The 19,571-nt window shown below is 38.9% G+C and overlaps 1 protein-coding gene across 1 annotated transcript in view; it reads left to right on the forward strand.

The window, feature by feature from the left end:
- Window positions 1–1,807: 1,807 nt before the first annotated feature.
- The window catches only part of RAB11FIP2 (RAB11 family interacting protein 2), a 34,149-nt gene continuing 16,385 nt past the window's right edge, over window positions 1,808–19,571 (forward strand). Inside the window, exons 1-3 of the mRNA XM_056351859.1 lie at window positions 1,808–2,354; window positions 13,689–14,131; window positions 14,845–15,307. Of these exons, the coding sequence (XP_056207834.1) occupies window positions 2,002–2,354; window positions 13,689–14,131; window positions 14,845–15,307 (1,259 nt within the window). The 5' untranslated portion in view covers window positions 1,808–2,001. The remainder of the gene's footprint in view (window positions 2,355–13,688; window positions 14,132–14,844; window positions 15,308–19,571) is intronic.

Consider the following 19,571-nt stretch of genomic DNA (forward strand, 5'->3'; position numbering starts at 1 on the left):
CCCGGCTCTTCCAGCCTGAAATACTGCTACTCTTTTCCCAAGCACAGCAGTTCGCCCTGGGGGCTTCATTGACAGCTCATTGCGAAACATTTGGGAAAGATACCTGAGGATGTGGGACACTGGCAGCTGCAGAGGAGGGGAAGTGATTTTTCAGGTGAGTGGGATGGTGATGCATCCCAAAGAATTGACACACAGCCTTAATTTGACCATTAGTATCTCACCAGTCCAAACTAAGGCGGATAATAATAGCATCAATAATTCTTGAAGAACTTATTACCCTAGATAATCATTTACATGCTTTTGTCTAAATATGATCCCAAGACACGTTCTGAAGTTATCGTTTCCAACCAGACCATCTACTTTCCAACATCAACAAAAATCAGATACGATGTGAGAAAGAAGTGCCAGCACTGTGTTAATTATTGCAGCACGCAGTCTTAGGGGGTCATTTAAGTAGTTACTTAAATTGTGTGCAGAGGTAACATGAACTGGGAATCAGACTAATGATTCTGCATGGACAGGTGATCCCCAACCTTCTCTGACCCTGGACAATAACTTGCTCAGCATTAAGTGTTGTGGGCAGTAGGATATTTAATGGCCTCCAGCTTTAATTTCCTCAGCAGTACAAGAGAAGGTCTCCCAAGCTTTTTGTTGCTCACTAACCCACGAGCTGTGGTGGATGCAGTATTATCTGACCTGGCTGCTGATTTCCCGGCCTGTGATGGTTCATGGGGGTGGGACGCCCAGCCTTGCAACCCTCATTGCCCGTGGGCTTCCTTTAGTTTTTTGTGTAGGTGAAGTTAATACCTGCGATTCTGCTTACAGGTGTGCACATACACACACATGCGAAGCCTCCAGGTGTACCATCAACAAAACTATGTATCCACAAAACACCTGACAATTATTTTCAGCCTCTCATTGAAATCCAACAGGATTGCCACGGGTGGGTGGATGAGGTGGAAAATAATTTCCCAAAGCAGCTCGCAGCAGGATGGGCCAAGCGGGGGCTTGATGTGGGGGGTCTACAGCCACCCTCTCAGGTACAACATAAAATAATGACGATACTAATAACAACAATAGGCGTCCATAGGAGATGCCTCCTCTCCACAGCTCCAGTAGAGATCTCTCGCCCCTCTACAAATAAAAATGAGCTAATTGCCCGTGAGGGGATTTCGGGGGGGGGAGGCCCGGCCTCTCCCCCCTACCCTCGGGCAGCCCCGCCAAGCGCGGGAGCCGGTGCCCTCGGCAGCGCCAGCCCCGGGTGACCGGCAAAGCGAGGTGGCCGCCCGCCCCGGCGGGGAGGGGGCGAACCCTGCCCTCTGCCCTCTGACCGCCGCTGAGGCCGCCGCCGCCGCTGGCAGCATGGGGAAGGCGGAAGCGGCGGAGCCGGCCCGTCAGGCCGGGCGGCGGCGCGGGGGGAGCGCGGCGAGAGGCTGAGGCTGAGGCGGGCGGGCGGGAGGGCGGGCAGCGCCGTGACGGCCGCGCCGGCCGCGGCAGCCCGGCCCGACACCCCCGCGAGGAGCGGGGCGGTGGCGAGCCCCCACCCCGCGCCGCCCCGCCGCCCTGAGGCACCGAGGCGTGTGGGGCAGGGAGGCGGCCTGCGGGGCCCGCGCCGGGCCGGGCCGCGCTGAGGGAGCCGCGGCGCTGCGGGCCGGGCCGGGCGGAGGGGCCCTGCCCGGGGGATGCCCTGGGGGCGGCGGGGAGCCGGGCCGGCGGCAGCGGCGGGAGGGGTGCGGGGCCGGCGGGCGGGGGCAGGCCGGGAGCAGGGGGAGTAGTGCCGGTGGCGCGGCGGGGGGGACGGCAGCCCCAGCCATGGAGCCGCAGGTAGGGCTGCGCGGGGAGGGGGGAACCTGAGGGGTGGGCAGTGCCACCCGCGGCGGGCAGCGCTGCAGGAAGGACCGCGCTGAGCCCCTGGCAGGTGTCTCTGCCCTAAGTGCCCTTAGACCGCAGCTCGACGACTTGCAGGCTTCGTGTTTGTTATTGCTGCCGCGATCTTCAAAGATGATGTTGGCAGAGCAAGCCCAGAAGTGGTTCCCAACTCACGTGCAAGTTACGGTCCTTCAAGCCAAAGGTCTGAAGCCAAAAGGTAAAAATGGCAGCAACGATGCCTACACCATCATACAGCTGGGCAAGGAGAAGTACTCCACCTCGGTGGCTGAGAAGACCCTGGATCCCGTCTGGAAAGAAGAGGCCTCCTTCGAGCTCCCTGGATTACTCATGCAGGAGAATCCAGAAAAATACATCCTGTACCTGATTGTCATGCACAGGTCGCTGGTGGGGCTGGACAAGTTTTTGGGACAGGTGGCGATAAGTCTGAATGATGTATTTGAAGACAAGGAAAGACGGAAAACAGAGTAAGTGGTGGTTGGTTTTTTTCACTATAATTTGCATTCCTTGTACACTTATACTTGGAGCGGGCGGGAAGCAGTAGCCTCACTATCAGCATACTTTGAAATGGAATTAGGATGTTTCTCTCTTCTGTGGTGTGTTCAAAGCCCTTAACATATGTCATTGTGGCCTGACCTTTTCCAGAGAGGTTTACTGTAATCACAGTGGTCACCCTGCACGGGGAAGGACTGTCAATAACATTAACGTTTTTTGACAAATTCTTGTGTGTAACATGAACTCATTACATCTGTTTTTCTAAAAATTTGTCTTTGTTCTGCTCAGGGACATATCCCCATTCAGCTCCTACCTCAGCTTGAACCATGTATGAGACTCAGACCCCCTCGAAGCCTGGTGTCGTTCTCTTTAAAAATGTTTTCCCTCTGTTGCTGCAACCAAGCATTTTAAAATATTTTATATTTATGTTTTCATGGTCAATGAACTGTGACTTAGTCAATGCTTACCACAACAGCACAGTGCTGTTCAGGTCCTGATTAGTCTTAGGCCGCAGTCCTGCAGGCTGCTCTGTACAGGAGGCCTCGGCAGAGAAGACTGAAAGTTCTGCTGTTGTAGTAGCCTCCGTCATTACCTACGTAAGCATTTGTCAAATAAAATTGCCATTTGCCAGCAAATTCTGGTACTGGAATATTGCGGGGGGGGGGGGGGGGGGGGAACAACCCAAAGGAAAAAAATATAAGCATCACAGCAGTTTGTTAGGCTGAATTGTAAATATATCTAACTCTCTGGGGTTTTTCAACTAAATCAGAAAAAAAAATTGTGATTTCTGGTTTGGACATGGTTGCACAAAGATTTCTGGTACCAGTGTAATTTATCCTCCAAAATGCATGGGAATAAACTGTAGGTGTACTGTGTACTGCAGGCATGCCTGTGACTGTGTGATTTGTGTGTGTCTTACCTATGCTTGTCCCACGGAAGTAGTCCAAGAACAGCATGGAGACCTCCAAGCCAGCTGTATGATGTATAAGCGCTGACAAATCTTTCTGCAGTGGTTAAAAAGCCCCTGCCCCATGTGCCTTTCTTCCTCTAGTGTCTGTTCAGTAGCGTGGGAAGGTTCCTGTGCCCAATCTCAGCTGTTAAAGTCTGATATTCCTTCCCTTAGTAATGGTGGGTCTGTGCTAACTTGCTGGACTAAAGTGACTTAAGAGGCTGGTGGCATCGTTCGTCTGCTGCTGACTGTGCTGGGGAGGCGTGAACCTCCAGCAGACTCACAGCAGGCAGCTGGAGGTGGGAACCAGTACAGCCACACCAGCCAGGTCTTGTTGGGCAGACAAGTGTTTCTGCACAGACCATCTCAAAACCTGGTCCTGCTTCTATGTGCAGTGGCTGAGGTTGAAGGAGCACCAAAGACAAGTCAAAACTGTCTTCGCCTCGGTGTTTTGTGTGCGTGTGTGTTTGGGGTTTTTTGTAAACTATTTTTTTTGCAAAACAGTATGTTTATTAACCGTATAATAGGAGAGAACATGTCCATGCAGAATCTGTTGTGTGTTCATGGTCTGAAGTATTATACTTTTTAACTGCTTACCTTTTTAAGGACAAACCAGTTATCTTGATGCAATACATGGTAGTGCCTGTAGCCTTAGGATCCCAATTTCTATTTACATTGATTCAGGAAGTTTCAGTGCTCTTTAGACATGCATCTTAAATATTCTTTAACCATCAGTTGTAATTATCTTGCAAGTCAGTAGCAACTGCCTTGGTTTAAACACCTAGCTGCTCTACAGGAAAAAGGTGAATGAACGAAGTAGAAATGCTGCTAACTGTAAGAACTTTGTAAATCTAGGTAGAAACATGTATGCCGGAACTGGAGGAAATAATGTAAATTATTCATGTATTACTGTGAGTAACACCACCTCTTTCTCTTTGAGGAACCATATGCTTTTGCACCAATTTTAGCAAAAGTAGTATTGGAGTCTTACAAAATTACTGCAAAAATTTGTAAGTGGGGTAATTAACGTAGTCCTTGTGCTACTTAAATAAACATTGAGATCTCTTCAGTATTTTCATATGAAGTTCTATTTAGCAGGGCTTCATAGGTGTTGTTTATTTTTCCATTGCTTTCCTCTTTAGTATGAGAGAGGAACTTTGGCGAAGCGTGCAGTGGTGCTTCCCTCCACCACTGCTGAAATTATCAGGGCTTCCCGAGGAAGCTGTGCTTTGCCTGCGAGCTGTACCGCGGAAGATGGGGGCCTGTGGGGAAATTTTTACACAAACAGCCTAAGTCCTATTTTCAGAAGTTACTTGAGCATTTAAGATGCAAATCTTTTTAAAAGTTGATGTGTGTTAGGCTTCTAGAGCTGAACGGACATACTTGTAAAAGTCTTATATAAGTGTAAAAGTCCAGATAAGTGGTTAGTGGGAGTTTTGGCAGCACATATTCACTTAATGCCGATTTAAATTCTTACAAGAGAGGAGCCACTAAAAGTCCAGTTTTCCTGGCCATGTCTTTAGTGCTTAGAAACCTAGAAAATCTCCTTTTTGAAACTCAGTTTTGAAAAAATAATTCAGAGTCCTTAAGTGCTTAAATGCTTTTGAAAAGTTATTGTGGTTGTCTACTTGTGTGCCTTCATGCAATGTGGGTATGTCGTTGCTGTCTCCTTTAAGCATTAGTTGGAGATGTGGATGCAGTTTTTTTTATGTGTATGTACATACAAAGGGAGGAGGACAAACTTTCAAGAATATATTTGCAAATGCGATCTCAAACAAAACACTCCTTTTTTTTTTTTTTTTTCCTTTTATTAAATCCTTTTTGATACTTAATATTCCTAGTCCTTTGTTGGCAGTAAAATAAGGGTAATATATTTGGACCCAAAGACCTTCTAGCCGTGACTATGGTGTGGGAACTGAGACACCCAGTGCCTTTCAAGACCCAAGTCCAATGTCTTTATTACCAAAGCATTCTGATGGTTGAAAGCTATATTCATTGTTTCAGAAACACTAATCTGTTTTATTAAGCAATGTTTTTACTTTCAAATATGTTCAACAGGCTTGTGGTGTTATTAAATCCAGAGTTATTTTCTTATGTTGATGTAACCTTAACATTTCTTGCTTTGTTTGGGGATGAATGGGATCCAGTTATTTGATGAAGTGTCTATTGGTAATATTTCTACTTTTTAATATATTTAATAGCTTCCTCTTTCCAACACAGCTGTACATATGGTGCTGTAAGAGACAGACTCAAGAGTCACCAGGGTATTGCAAAAAAGATATTTAATATTCTGCACAATGCTGAACCCTGTCAGCAATTCCCTAGTGCTTTTTTAGTAAGGAGGTATGAGAAGTGAAGGCTACCAGCTGATTTTGAATTCCTAGGAAGACGGTGGGGTGTGTGACATTTGGCTTTTTGTGTATTTTTTTTTTATTTAATAATTTACAATTTGGAAGAAATAAATTTAAAAATTTACTGCAGCTTCAGAAACATTATGTTAGGGAAAAATAATCCTTTCTGTATGGCTTTTTTTGTTACTTGTACATCTCAAGAAAAATACTCTCTGCAGTAAAGTTTTCAGGCAGAGGCCTCATGATAGGATTTGCGCATCTTGTGTTCTAATAAACTTCCTCTGGCACAAGACTTAATGAAATAAAGCAGTATATTTACTAAAATTTGATAATGAAAATTTTGTACGTACCATCATGCAGTCTCCTTTCTCTTTCTTTCTGAAACTGACATTTTTTTGAATTCTTAAAAATGAGAATTCCTGGAACGGTTAGATCCAGATGTGGCTCAGATGGTCCATAACTAGGTCTCTTCCAGAGACTTCAGCCAAAGCATCTGCAGGATCGTAGTCCATTTTTTTTCTGTCTTAGTGCAAAAATGCCCATCACACTGTGCTAACTTTGTAAATTTGTGTCTCTGGCATCTCTGCTGTAGTTGGAAATGGACAGGCTCTTTTAACTTCTGCTCTTTTCTCCAGAGTTGAAAACCAGGCTCCAGATGCGGAGAGTTTTTACGGAGTTTTTTTAACAGTTCAAAAAGCTAGAGAGATACTGCTTTATTTGAAGTATATTTAGCATAACTTTTTATATCATAGATTTCTAACATGGTTTTTATTTTTTGCAGTATAATCATGTGGGGTTTTTTTGTAATTCATCCTGAGAAATACACAACAATTTTGGGGATCTGCTGTTGCAGAATAAATATACCTCTTTCGCTTTTGCAGTTTAAATGTAAATGATGGTAAATTATTGTGTTGTTTTAAAGCATAAATACATTTTTGTAATAATTTCAATTCAGTTTCAATTCATAGTTGCCTTAATCCTGCTGATAGTCTGACAAGGTGTAACATCAAAACAACTTTTTGAATTATAACAGAATAAAAAATACTCATTTACTGACTTTTCTTAATTTACTGAAGTATTTTTCAGTAGTTTTTCGTAATGACTTTGCTTAGGTTTTTTTCTCCTGTGTGCTAAATGAACACAGCAATAGAAGAACACGTTTCCGTTAGCTTTCTCCATGATGTTACTTATTTCATCAGCATTTGCTTTGTCCTTGTTGTTCTCTAATTCCAGTCTATTTATTGTCCATTCCTTTATTAGCTTTCCCGGAGAGCTAATTTTATTGCATGTTCAGCTGATTTAAGATGCAGCACTTGTCTGGAATGTTATAAATTTGAGGAGGGCAGGCGATGGTAGATGATTTTTTTCTTACAGAAATGTTGTTGGAGGAGATGTCTTTTATTTGTGACTTAATTCTCCTTCTCCCTGATTTCTATAATATCTCAACAAACACAGGCACAAATTGCAGCAGTGTTGTAAAAAATGCTTATTTAAACATAATACAGTGAAGGAATCTTGCCCTTATCTAAGATACTTCTCTGCTTGCATCGATCATATAAAATAGTCAAAAACAGCTGCTCAGCAAATAAACAAAAAGAATTAACGATTGACCATGATCCATACCCCTGTGTTGTAAGCTCTAATTCTTCAGTGCTGCTGTGCTTCCTGAAAGATACGGAAATTGTGTGACTTCTTCCCAGTTAATGTGAATTCCTTCTTGGCAGCCTTCCTGTTGGATATGGACAGGTTCCGCCTTTGACTGCCTCTGCTCTGTCCCCTCTCTCATCTGTAACAGCATAAGCAAGAGGCAGGCACTTGTGTAGGTGGCTTTAAATACAACTGGAATTATGAATTAGCAAACAACTAGTAAATAGATTGTATGTCATGGGCTCAGTGCTTGTTAATGAATAGTGCCTTCTTAAAAATAATTCTACAAAATGTAACACTTCATAAATATTATGTACTAATTTTGAGTCTTAAATTTAGTTTGAGCCAGAAAAATGCATTTTAGGTGATAAAACTCAATAGTACTGGAAATGACAGGCTGTAACAGCAATTATCAAAATGTGTCTAAAGTAAAAGAAAAAACTCCTTCCGTTCTAGTCAAAAGTGGGAAGAGTAGTAACTTAGAAGTTTGTTAAAGGTGCAGAAGTAATGAGCAGCCTAGAGGATCCATATGGATTTGTGCTGTTGCTTTTGTGGTACCACTCAGTGAAGGTGAAAAATAATGAAGGAAAGTTGGTAGTGAGGAACAGAAGAAAAAGATGGTTATGGGGGAAAAGAAAAAGTTGAGCCCAATTGTAGCTTTATGAGATTATAGCAGTATTTACATATTATCTAGTAATATACCCAGCATTTACATTTCGACAACAAATGCAAGCACATCCTCTGAGTAAGTCGTAATTCTGAGTCAAAGTCTGAGCACCATCTGGATTGAAATACTTCTCCATTTTCTGTGCACACACACATGGTTGCACACACGCCCAACTTAAATAACTGGCCTTCATTCTCCTACCTTCAATTACTTTGTTTCTAAAATAAAAGTAGTCACACATAGTCTTTAGCCAAAATAGTAAGTAATCTAAGACCACTTTAATTACTTTGATTCCAGTTGATGTTAGCTAACCCCTTGGGATGGGTGTTGTGCTAGGTGTAAGTTCCCATATGTTTTGTGGTATTACAATGTGACTCTGTAGTATTTATTTTTAAACTTTGCTTTGTGTACCTCATTTTGGTTGGTAATAGTATTCAAGAATGTCATCAGTTATTTTAATCAATAATTTCTTTTCTTCTTCATTTCCCCTCATATATGATGTAGCCAGTGGTCAGCCCCTTGCCCTAATTTTCCTCCTTACTGACTTTTTGGGGCAGTATTTCAGTATGGTGTCTGAATGATTTATCACAAAGCATACTTCTGCATTTTTCAAAGTGCATTTGCTACTAATGAAAATGTTAGACAGTTCTGGGCTTTGGATGTTGTTTTTTATCCATTTGCTGTGGACGTTTATGTTGATGGGATTTTGTGAAGCAAGTTTCTTCAGTGTATCTAGCTTGACCATAGTAATCTAAGATGAAGAACCACTTCTTTCCCACAACAGCTGATGGACATGTTCTGTCACTGAGATTTTGATGCTCTTCTGCAGGAGTATTTTTAGAAGTACCTGCTGGTGTAGAAAATTCTCATCGCTGTGTGGCAGATTAAAATTGCGTAGCAGATCAGGATGCTGATTTTACCTGTAAAATCAAGGTTAGAAGCCTTGTGGATGCTGTGATGATTATGTGGCCTTTTGCAGAATTCCTAAAGAAATTTGTGAATTAAAATCAAGATTGTGCAGAAATCTTTAGATGCAATCTGATTATTTCAGCAAAGCAAAATTAGATCAGCTCAATAAATGTTTACTGGCAGAGTGATGTATTTGAGAGGCAGCAAAATGAGTGGGAAAATTCCTTTAGGCTTTCCATCTTCAGCACTGGCAAGAAGATGGAGTCATAAGGTCATCTGTCATGCACAAGTTGAATGTGCTGGCTAGAAGATTTCTAATTCCTGTTGAAATTGGTAGACAACTATCTCAGTGATTTTGGAGGCTGTTAAAAGTTTTAAGTCTATAATTTAAATGTAATTAAAATTACATAGGGGTTTTTCTTACCCATGTTGTCAATCTGTTCTACTCAATGTCACGTCGTGAACAGAATGGGTTGAGTGATGCTTCTTCAAAGAAGAGAGAGGGCTAAGACTTGGAACTGTCAAATTCCGTGGCTGATATGGAGGGTAAGACGTGACATTGGCTTCCTGCTATTAGGCGAAGAGAAACAAGATACTGGTTTCAAAATATTTGTTGAATGCAGGACGAAGGATGCAATTAGAATAGTACAGATAAGCAAAAGTCAGTTGGAAAGCCAAGTTAATGGGGAAAAAAATGAAAACAGAAAAAGGGGAGGAAAGTAACGGTTGAAGAAATGGTTTTGAAAACATAAGTATGTTTGTAGATTAGCTATTTAGATGGAATAGGCAGACCAGACTTTCGTAACTTGCTCATTTGTAGTAAATTCAGATTTTTTTCCTTCACTCTTCCTGTCAGACCTTTATAAAGGTAAAGGGTTCAGTACTGCTAATGCTACACAGTTTACCTTAATAGTATGCAGAAGATGGTTATTGTCTGTCTTAGAAATGAGGGAGTTGGCTTTTTGCACCCCTAATAGAGGCATGGCCAAAATTTTGTCATGGTTAGAAAATAGCCGTATTTCTTGAGAGAAGGGTTTAGTTTTTTGGGGCTGACTGGTCAGCAAGAATTTTCCTATTCAGCCTTGAACGTTGATCTTCTCTTGACGTGTTCAAAAACATTGTCAGCATACAGAGTGGCAATTTTATATAATACTTACAAAATAAAAATGATCAGAAACCTGTACAAGACAAGCAAAGCCCATTAGCACACTCAAAAACAGATGATAAAAAGAAGCAAGTGTTATTTCTGATGGAAACCATAGGGGAAAATTCAAAATTAGAGGGTGCATGGGGGTCGTTGTCCTACAGAACATTTGAAGGTGAGAGCAAGAAGTATGAATGTGATTCAGAAGGCAATAGGGCTTCCTTTGAAGTTGGGAAAATTTGCCAGACTTTGTACAAGGTCTGTTTAAATAAAGACTGTCTGCAAGACTGGATGTAATATTTGGTTATTAAATAAAAGGGCATCTGCTCTCATAAAAGCCACCCTGTTTTGTTCATGTATGTTATTGGCTATTTTCCTACTTTGTACAGGCTTTCTATAGAATAAGCTCATGGCAGCCTGACAAATGGAGCATTTATTGTGGCTAAAAGTACTGTAAACAAAACCAAAATAGCAAGTTTTATTGGCTTTTATAATACATTACAATTTTTTAAATTGGCAGTGGTATAGTGGAATTTAATATTTTAGTACCCAAACGTTGTTATCTGAAAACAGCGGACTTCATTTTCCAATTGTTTTTTCTATTATATACAGCACTGTTTTTCCTATTTGTTGCTCACGCCCATGTGTTGTAGAAACAGATTCTAATAAGAAACATTTATAGACTCAGTTGCTCATTCACGTGCAGCTCCACACAAATGCATTGCCTGCATTCGTTCTCATCTGTTTAAAAAAGTAATTATTTGCCTTTGAATTTGAAGAAAATCATGATTTGAGTCTGCTTCTCATATTGTCTTGTTATGAGCTGAAGCATATGGAACCTTCATTATAACTAAACCAAGATAAACTCTCCAAGGTAACAAAGAAACCTCCTTGAAAAGCGTATGAAAATTAAATATCTGTCTTTTTTACAAAGATTTGATCCAGCAATCGTTATTCAAATAGATATTCCACTGAAGTCCAGAGGAATTTTGCTGGAGTAAAGAGTTTATGATTAAATTCTGTTGGAATCACTAGTAGCATTGAACCAGGTCCCAGCAAGTATGAGGTCTAGTCCCTTGTGCCATTCTGTTATCTTCCTAAGGTAAGGAGAGTTTTCTTTGTTTTCCCAGCTTAACTTATTTTTAGTGTCAAGTTCTTCAAGGTCTACTTTGAAAACAAATGTACAAGCTACAAAGGCAATGTATTAGCTGTGTGCTGGAATTCTCTCCTTCAGACTTGGTGAATGTCAAAATAGCATGTGGAGGTACACAGTTAGCATGTGAGTACTGGTAGTGACACAGAGCGCTTGTTGATTCGTGATAAGAATGTCACTAATTGGGTGAAAGTAACTTTTAGAAGGAAAGGCTTTCTTCCACACAGCAAAAGCTTAAGAATTTCTGTCTCTATACTGTTTTAAAACAAGTGCAAGTGTCATATATCAGTTTAAAGTTTTGGTAATTCCTAAGTAGAAACATGAAAATTCAGCAGTCTTACCAGACATGCAGTATTAGTGTTTGAGACCTGTGAGGGAAGGGAAAGAGGCAGAAGGGGAATAGTTTTTTTTTACAGTCTTAGAAGGAGCCCTTAAATCTGAATGTCAAAAAAGTGAGGTCCTTTCTGCCTGCTAAACCCCTGACAACACTCATAAGCCTTATTTATATTTATGTTTAGTGTCTGTCTAAAGGAGTCATGGGGAGGACTTTCTCAGTTTCAGGGTGGGTTTTGGTTTGGGGTTTTTTTCTGCACAGGCAAGATCTATCTGTCTGAACAAGGATTTGCTCGTTATGGCTGTGTAGTGTTTTTATTTTTTTTAAGAAAATATATGAACATATTTTATTTTAAAGAAGAGTTTTGGAAAAAGTAGGCTATCTTCCAGGTTTTGTGATATTATATATCACAAAAAAAGATTTGCTTTTGGTTCTGTTGTGTGTGTTTTCTGTAACGATCCTATAGATGACTTAAAGTATTTCTGGAACCAGTTACTAAGAAGTGAAACATTATTAACTAAAAGGAAAAACGATCCATCTTCTTCAAACACATAACATATTTCAGGTTTTGCATTTCATTTAAAATACATAAATGAAGTTACCTCACAACAGAAGAAAAACTTTCTTCCTAAAGGCTTAATTGTCCTCCTGCCAGTTCAAACTTCTTGATCTACTGGTCTAGATTCATGTTGTCCAGTGCCAGGACAGAGAAGGTCTGATATTTTTTAATATTCCGGTTTAGTATGGGATGTAAAACCTTTTGGACATCACAAAGCAACAAAAGTCATAATATTCTTTATCGTTTCGTTATTTCTTTGGCAGGTCACTTTTAGAAGTATTTTCTCAACTCAAAAAATAGTATCTCTGCCTGAAAATTTGATTTCAGCTGTCACCTTTAAAAATACTTACGAAATCTGAAAGGAAATTGAGGGTTATTTTTCTCCTTTCCTGACCTTGTTTTCTATATTTGGCAGTATTGAATAATGTACTCATAACTGCATAATCAATTTTGCATCTGTGTTGATAGGCAATTTAATTTCTTAGTCTCCAGTTCAAAAGCTACTTCGTCATGATAATGCACTGTTGTGTTAGTATGTGTGCATGCATTTCTCCTGACAGTGGGTTTAAAGAACTTCAGCGGAGCTGGCAGATCTGAATTACGCCCTTCTGCCCTTTTTGAAATAGGAAAAGACTATTGAGGGTGGGTGTGGAGAAGGGATTGGCTGTTCATTTAGGTGAAGCTGTGGAAGGAAGACTGAGCAGTAATTCTGGAGATGCTTCCATGGGACAATAGAGCACAATAGAGAACGAATAAGACTCTTGATTAATGATAAAGCCTTTGTTGGACCTGGCAAAGACACACACTTGGGTTTTTGAAACATATGATCACACCTTTGACCTCTTTTCAAGGAGTGGGGGTTTATGTCAGTGTTCCAAAGCCTGTGGAAGTACTCCTGAAGTTAATCCTACTGGTGACCTGCAAAAGAGGGGGTGGCTGTTAGATACACCTGGGTGTTCCTGTTCTGCCAACGGTGCTTGTGGAGTTACCATCAACATCGCTACCAGTTGCGGAACTGAAATGGTCGTTGACTGTTCAGGGCTCTCAGATATTTCTTTGCTAGGCTAGTGCAGTTGTCATAAATCTTAACCAGTGGTTAGAAGAAAGGGACAGGGGAAAAATATTTGCTAGCGTATAAACCTGGGCAAAATCAAAGGAGAAAAGATTACTCGATGAAATATTTGCCACGCAGTATACATTCAGGTAATATACATAACTGCTAAATAAAGGCCACTTGAAAAATATTATGTTCTTTTTAATAGCAAAATAAGATGTATTTGTATTTTTAATCAACATTGGATACAAATTCTGCTGAGCCCAAGCTTTGATGAAGTTCAGTGAGTTTCCACAAAGTTGATTTTGGCTCTCAAAAGAGGTAAACACTGCAAAGAGCTTCACATTTGCTTAATTATTAAGTTTTCTCTTCAAAAACATATACAGACAAAAAAGTTTCTCAGTACAGGAATGTTTTAATTTTTTATATGGAATTTGGTTTTGATATTTTAAATTATACTTGTCAGATACGTTAAACAACTAACCAAAGTTTAATGGCTAGCCTCTGGAAAACACATCTTGCTCTTTTTCTCCTTTCAGGTGGTTTCACCTTGAGTCCAGACAAGGGAAGAGAACTAAAGACAGAGGAGAAATAAAGGTCAATATTCAGTTTATGAGAAATAACATGACAGCAAGTATGTTTGATTTGTCAATGAAGGACAAAACCAAATCCCCTTTTGCTAAACTAAAAGACAAAATGAAGGGTCGAAAAACCGATGGAACATTTTTGGATACATCCTCTGCAATCATCCCAAGTACTCATATACCCGATGCAAACGTTGAGTTATGTAGTGGTGAAGTACAAATGAAGTCAAAACCAAAAAAACCTTTCCTTTTGGGACCTCAGCGGCTATCCTCAGCTCATTCGATGTCAGATTTAACGGGATCGCATGTCTCTTCAGAAAAAATGAAATCCAGTACTGTTGGCTACTCTCATCTTTTCAGGCGTCAGCTAGAATCTTTTGGTTCAGTTGATGAAGGTGGTAAGTAAAGCTCGTGACCATTATAATTACAGCGTACTGCTATTAGAGCATTCAAAAGTCTGTTTCTTTAGTTTATGAAGCAATTACAAGGCCAAAAAGTTAAGAATTATTGCTGGCCCGGTTTTGGTGGTGGGTTTGCTTTTTTTTTTTGGTTTTCACTTCCATTAGTTGGTGATAACTCATAAATTACTGGTTTTGAGCATATTGGTCATAATGTGGGGTAATTTAGCATTTATCTTACGTCCTCACTTGAGAGTATGTTGTAGTGAAGCACTGCATTCTAGAAGGAACTCTAGGCAAAATAACATCTTGTGAAAAATGAAAATCTATTTTAAAAGTTGAAAACAATCACCAAAGTTTTAAACTTGATTTATACAAAGAACTGAAAATACTTTACATTTTTCGAAGTTATTATGCAGTGATAGACTACTGTCGCTTTCTGGAATGGCACACTAGTCATATCTATCTTCTTCGTAGAATTTAAGTTTTCACATAGGAAATGACAATTTGCTGTAGTGTCTATCCATAATAATTTCTGAACTACAAAGTTAAGGCCACAGCGGTTCATTTTTTTTAAAATAGCTACTCTGCAGCGTTTTGAACTGAGACTCAATTGCAAAGCTTCTAGACCTAAGCTAAAATGGGTTCTCTGCATGTCATAAACTATGATATAGTGTCTCATTGATAATATACTAATGACAGATTGTTTGCAGGGAGTCTGAAATCTCCACATAGAAGAACATTAAGTGTTGATACTTCTAAAATGAACCAGCTTGACAGCACAGTTGATGAAACTGCACTTGAAGCACAGAATGACCCATTTACCAATGTGAGTGCTTCGTTACCCCAAAAATTTGCTACACTGCCAAGACAGAAGAATCCATTTGAAGAAAGCCCAGCAACATGGGATCAAAACATAAGTCTGTTTTCCAAACCTGTCGAAATCAGGAAAGAAATTAAAAAAGAGAAAAAAGAGAAAGTTAGTCTTTTTGAAAGAGTGACTGGAAAAAAAGATAGCAGGAGGTCAGATAAACTTAGCAATGGGGGATCAGACAGTTCTACTGACTTGAAATCACCTAGTGCGTTTGGTGAAACTCATCAGGAGAGTTTTGATTATGATTCGACTAATCCGTTTATGACAAACTTCAAGCCTTCAAGCATGTTGCCATCTTCAAGGTAGGTTTTTGCTGTATTTCAATCTGGTATCTTGAACATGTTATATAAATGAAAATGTGAAGTGTTGAGGAACACAGCCTTTGTGATTTATATACGTTTATATCATTGCTTATCTTTCTAAGTAAAAGCTATGAACTTTATATATAGCTTGATCTTTTCTTTATTCATTTTGAAGTCACGTTTGTATTATTAATATGTACTGTGAATGTTCTTGGGTACCTGCATTTGTGGAAGACCTTGTTCATGCTTCAGGATAGGTTCTTCCTGAAAGTTGTCCGCTTTCACTGAACACTCATTGCTAATTATTACACTGCCCTAAGTTGGGTTTTTAGAGGGAAAGGTTTCAAGGCTAAAGAAAAATGAAATGGAATAAATAAAAGGGTGAAACAACTGTGAATAATGAGAACAAATCCTTTGGATATCACTATTTGGGAAAAAAACCAACATTTAGAGTCTGTATGTTAGAGCACAAGAATTAAAAACCATTGTATTTCTAAATGGGAGCACCCACATGGGCAGTTACCACACTTGAATTTGTTTGGTTCACTGTAGCTTTGCTGAGTTGCTATGTATTCAAGTCAGCGTACAAGGCAGCAGTTTGTGTTAAGCAGAGTGAATTGGGTTACGGGGCTGATAAGAAACTTTGATTTAAATAATCCATTTTGTTCTTTGTTTGTCAAAGTATACTTGTCCTTTAAAAAAAAAAATAAATTGTATCCCACAGTTAGTTTCCTTTCTGGTTTTTGTTTGCTAGTCAGGAAGATACACTGTCTCTCTCTTTATATATATACATGTGTGTGTATATATATATATAAACATATACACACACCCCTTACATATGGTGTTCCCAATAGATAAATGTTTAAGCAGTTAATTATTTAACATTTATTGATTTGCATTTTTCCCCCCTGTATATTAATGCCAGAAATTAACAGTCCATGTTTCTATTTAATGACTTAAGTTTGGTAGAAATTTAATTTAAAATCAAAATGCTTCAAACTTGAATTTTAAGGTTTTAAAATAAATCACAGTTTTAAATGGAAAACAGGATTCTAACAAACTTGCTTTTTCTGTCTGTTAATTCCTTAATGACACAGTAGTATTTTCTTAAAAAAAAAAGTTGCTTTTTGTTTTCTTGTTCTTTAAGATTTTAGAACAGTTTGATCTTATTGTATCCCAACCCAATTTTATTCCTAAGTTAAAATGCATGCACTCCTGATTTAAACTTATATCATGTTCTCAACAAAACTAATGATGAATGTGAATTTGATAAATGAACTGAAATGGAACTGCTATAGAAAAGATTTTGTTGCTAGAAGCTCAAACAGACTTCAGTGAATTATCTTCTCAGAATCTTCTATGAGTCAAGTCATTTCCTAGTGTCTTAAATAACATGTTTACAGACAGAGTCTTAGAATATTATTTATTTAATAAATGATTTATCCAGATTAGAGTAAGGTTAGGATGTAGCTTGGTTTGTCAGAAGTTAAACTTCCATTTAAATAATCTCCTTTAAAGAGAAGCCATTTAAATAACAATTAAAATTACATAGCATTTATTTTATTTTAAATGAAAAAATATTCAGACAGATGCTAGATACAAGTAGTGAGATCTTTTGAAGTTCTTGCATGCAGCAGATCTTGATAAATATAAATCTTTAGTGGTAATCATGATGGACTTTTTTTTTCTTTATTTTGTAATTAAAAAGCTCATCACAGTGCCCATTCAGAAGGACTGTAGTCATTTGTTCCCTCTTTGTATGAGCCTCTTTTACTAGTTCTTGACTTTTATGTAAACATAAACTTTTGATAAGACAAACAGATATTCTGTTATTTTCACAAAGCCAAAAACAGTAAACATTTTGACCTTTTCTGTAAAACAACTATTATGGAATAATATCTAGCATGCAATAATTTAAGTTAGAAGCTCTTGATTTTTGTATGCTCCAGTATTATTTTCTGTGAGAACCTTTTAGAATAAGTTCACTTTCTTTCAAATACGTCTTGTACAATGATTTTCTTTTGAAGTAGAAACTAATACAAAATGTGCATATTTAATAAGTTTACAGTTTAAGTTTACCTTTTATCTGTGGAGGATTTGTTGAATAGAATCCATTTTTAATTTTTCAAACTAGTAATGCTGTGAAGAAAAAATTGTATAAATCTGTGGGCACAAAATAAATGAGGTTGAGTAACAAATTCAGCATGCAGAAAGCATACACAGGGAATTTGGGTTTTGAGTTGTTTTTTATTTACTCAACATGCTATTAAGCTCTTTTGGATGGATACAGTTTCTAAAGTAAACCAGGCAGTATCTGTTTATTAATGTGTGTCCAAAATTAGTGTTCTGCTGTGGATGAGGAGTTTGCTTTGCAGGTGGTTCTCCCAGTTAACTCCACTTGGTTTGAGTGATGGAATGGTCCCGAGGCATGTGAACTGGATTACTTCCTGATGAAACTCAACTGGAAGATGTATTCCAGGAGCACATTGTAGCCACAAAAGGGCATTCAGTCTGTGGGACCAGGCTGGAGATAATGCAAAGTGGAAGAAAAGAAACCCCACATGAACCCTCTTCCCTACCCTCAAAAAACATTGACCAAACTCGGCTCCTCCGTGTGCGTAATGTGAAGGTCAGGTTCTTAGCACCAATGAACCTATGTCTGTAAAGTGAGTGGGAGTCTTTTCAGTGACTTTAGTGAGCTTTGGGTTAGCCTCAAGTCCATCCTAATTAATTGTTTGGTAATGTTGACTAAGCAGTAATGATTTGCAGGGCAGCAGCTCGTAACAACATCACTAACTCATGGCTAGGTGAGTTGCAGAATAGAGTTGCTGAAGAGCCCTTCACCCAACCAGTCATTAAGTGCTGACGGGCTGTATGCATACTCTGGCACTAATTACTCTTACTTATTAATTGAAAGAATGATAAATACCTCTTCCACGTGTTTCTCAGCTGCTGGTACAGAAAACATAGAAGTGGTTCAGCAACAGTTGTCCCAGGATTATCTGAAAATTATTATTTTCATTAATATTATCTATTATTTTTACTTCAGGCAGGTTTAAAAAGTATTTTGGAAAAGCAAAATAAACCTGCCTGGTTTGTGTATAATACTAGTTGTCAGGAAATCACAAAACATGGCCCCCTAATTTCTATTAATCTCTGCTCTGGCAAAAGCTTGTCTATGGCTTTGGTTAAATCTCTTAGTCTCCCTGCTCTTGATCTGTAAAATGGGGATGATATTTTGTTACCTCTTACGAATGCTAAGTGGAGAAATTAGTGTTTTTTTTAAGGGGTTTATAGAGATGGTATTTCAGTATTACATAAGTGTTAAGATTAGGGGGGGTGTTATTGTCTGGTGTAGGAGTAATATAGATATTTATGAGCTGATTTCTTGACAATTTAAAAATGCTTCAGTCTCACAGTGAAACCAGAAATTTGCTGTTTTTGCAAATATTACAGAACCTGTTCCAGAGGATTTATATCATACAGCCAATGAAGAATTTTTAAGCACACAATATGTCTAGTATTTTAAACCAGCATTTACTAATAATAGTTTTGTCTTCTTACTTCTTAATCCACTGCTTTGAAACTTTTAGCTAATATTATCTTAAATTGCATTCATTCTTACAATTACTGCTGTTGTCATGGCTCTCAAGGTTAATTTGCAATCAGGAGCCACGTGGGTTTTTGTATTGAACACAGTTAGAGAAATTGAGGGTACTCCTGGAAAACAAAGATTGTTTTGTGCCACGACCAAACCTTGTGCATCATTTCTCTGAAATTGTTTGTGTTTAGGAAAATACACTACAGTAGGCTAATAAACTGATGTGAAAATTTCTCAATTTACACCACTTGACAAGTGCTAAAAGAAAAGCATCTTTAATTTTAATGTGTTATTAGGACCTTTTTAGAGAGATTGTACAAGTTATTAACAAGGTCCTCTGAGACAGGAGACGGGTAATTAACAAGACCTACAGAAAGAGAGTTTAGGTAATTAACAAGATCTTAGGCACTGGACACAGGGAAACAAATAGTCCAATATTTAAAGCTGACAGGTTGTTACTAGTCTGATCGAGTTCCAGATCTGGGAAACTGAATTGATAGATGTTTGGGAGCTTTCTAAGAAACTTTATATGTAAGCGTGTGTCTGTGTATACATATATGTATAAATATACAGAGAAATGCATTTTAAAAACCCTTTAAAGTGGCACTTCCATGACCTAAGTACTGTTAAACTTACAGAAAAGAAGATAAAGCTTGTGTCTAC

The sequence above is a fragment of the Falco biarmicus genome, chromosome 9, assembly GCF_023638135.1.
Source record: "Falco biarmicus isolate bFalBia1 chromosome 9, bFalBia1.pri, whole genome shotgun sequence".
NCBI lineage: Eukaryota > Metazoa > Chordata > Aves > Falconiformes > Falconidae > Falco > Falco biarmicus.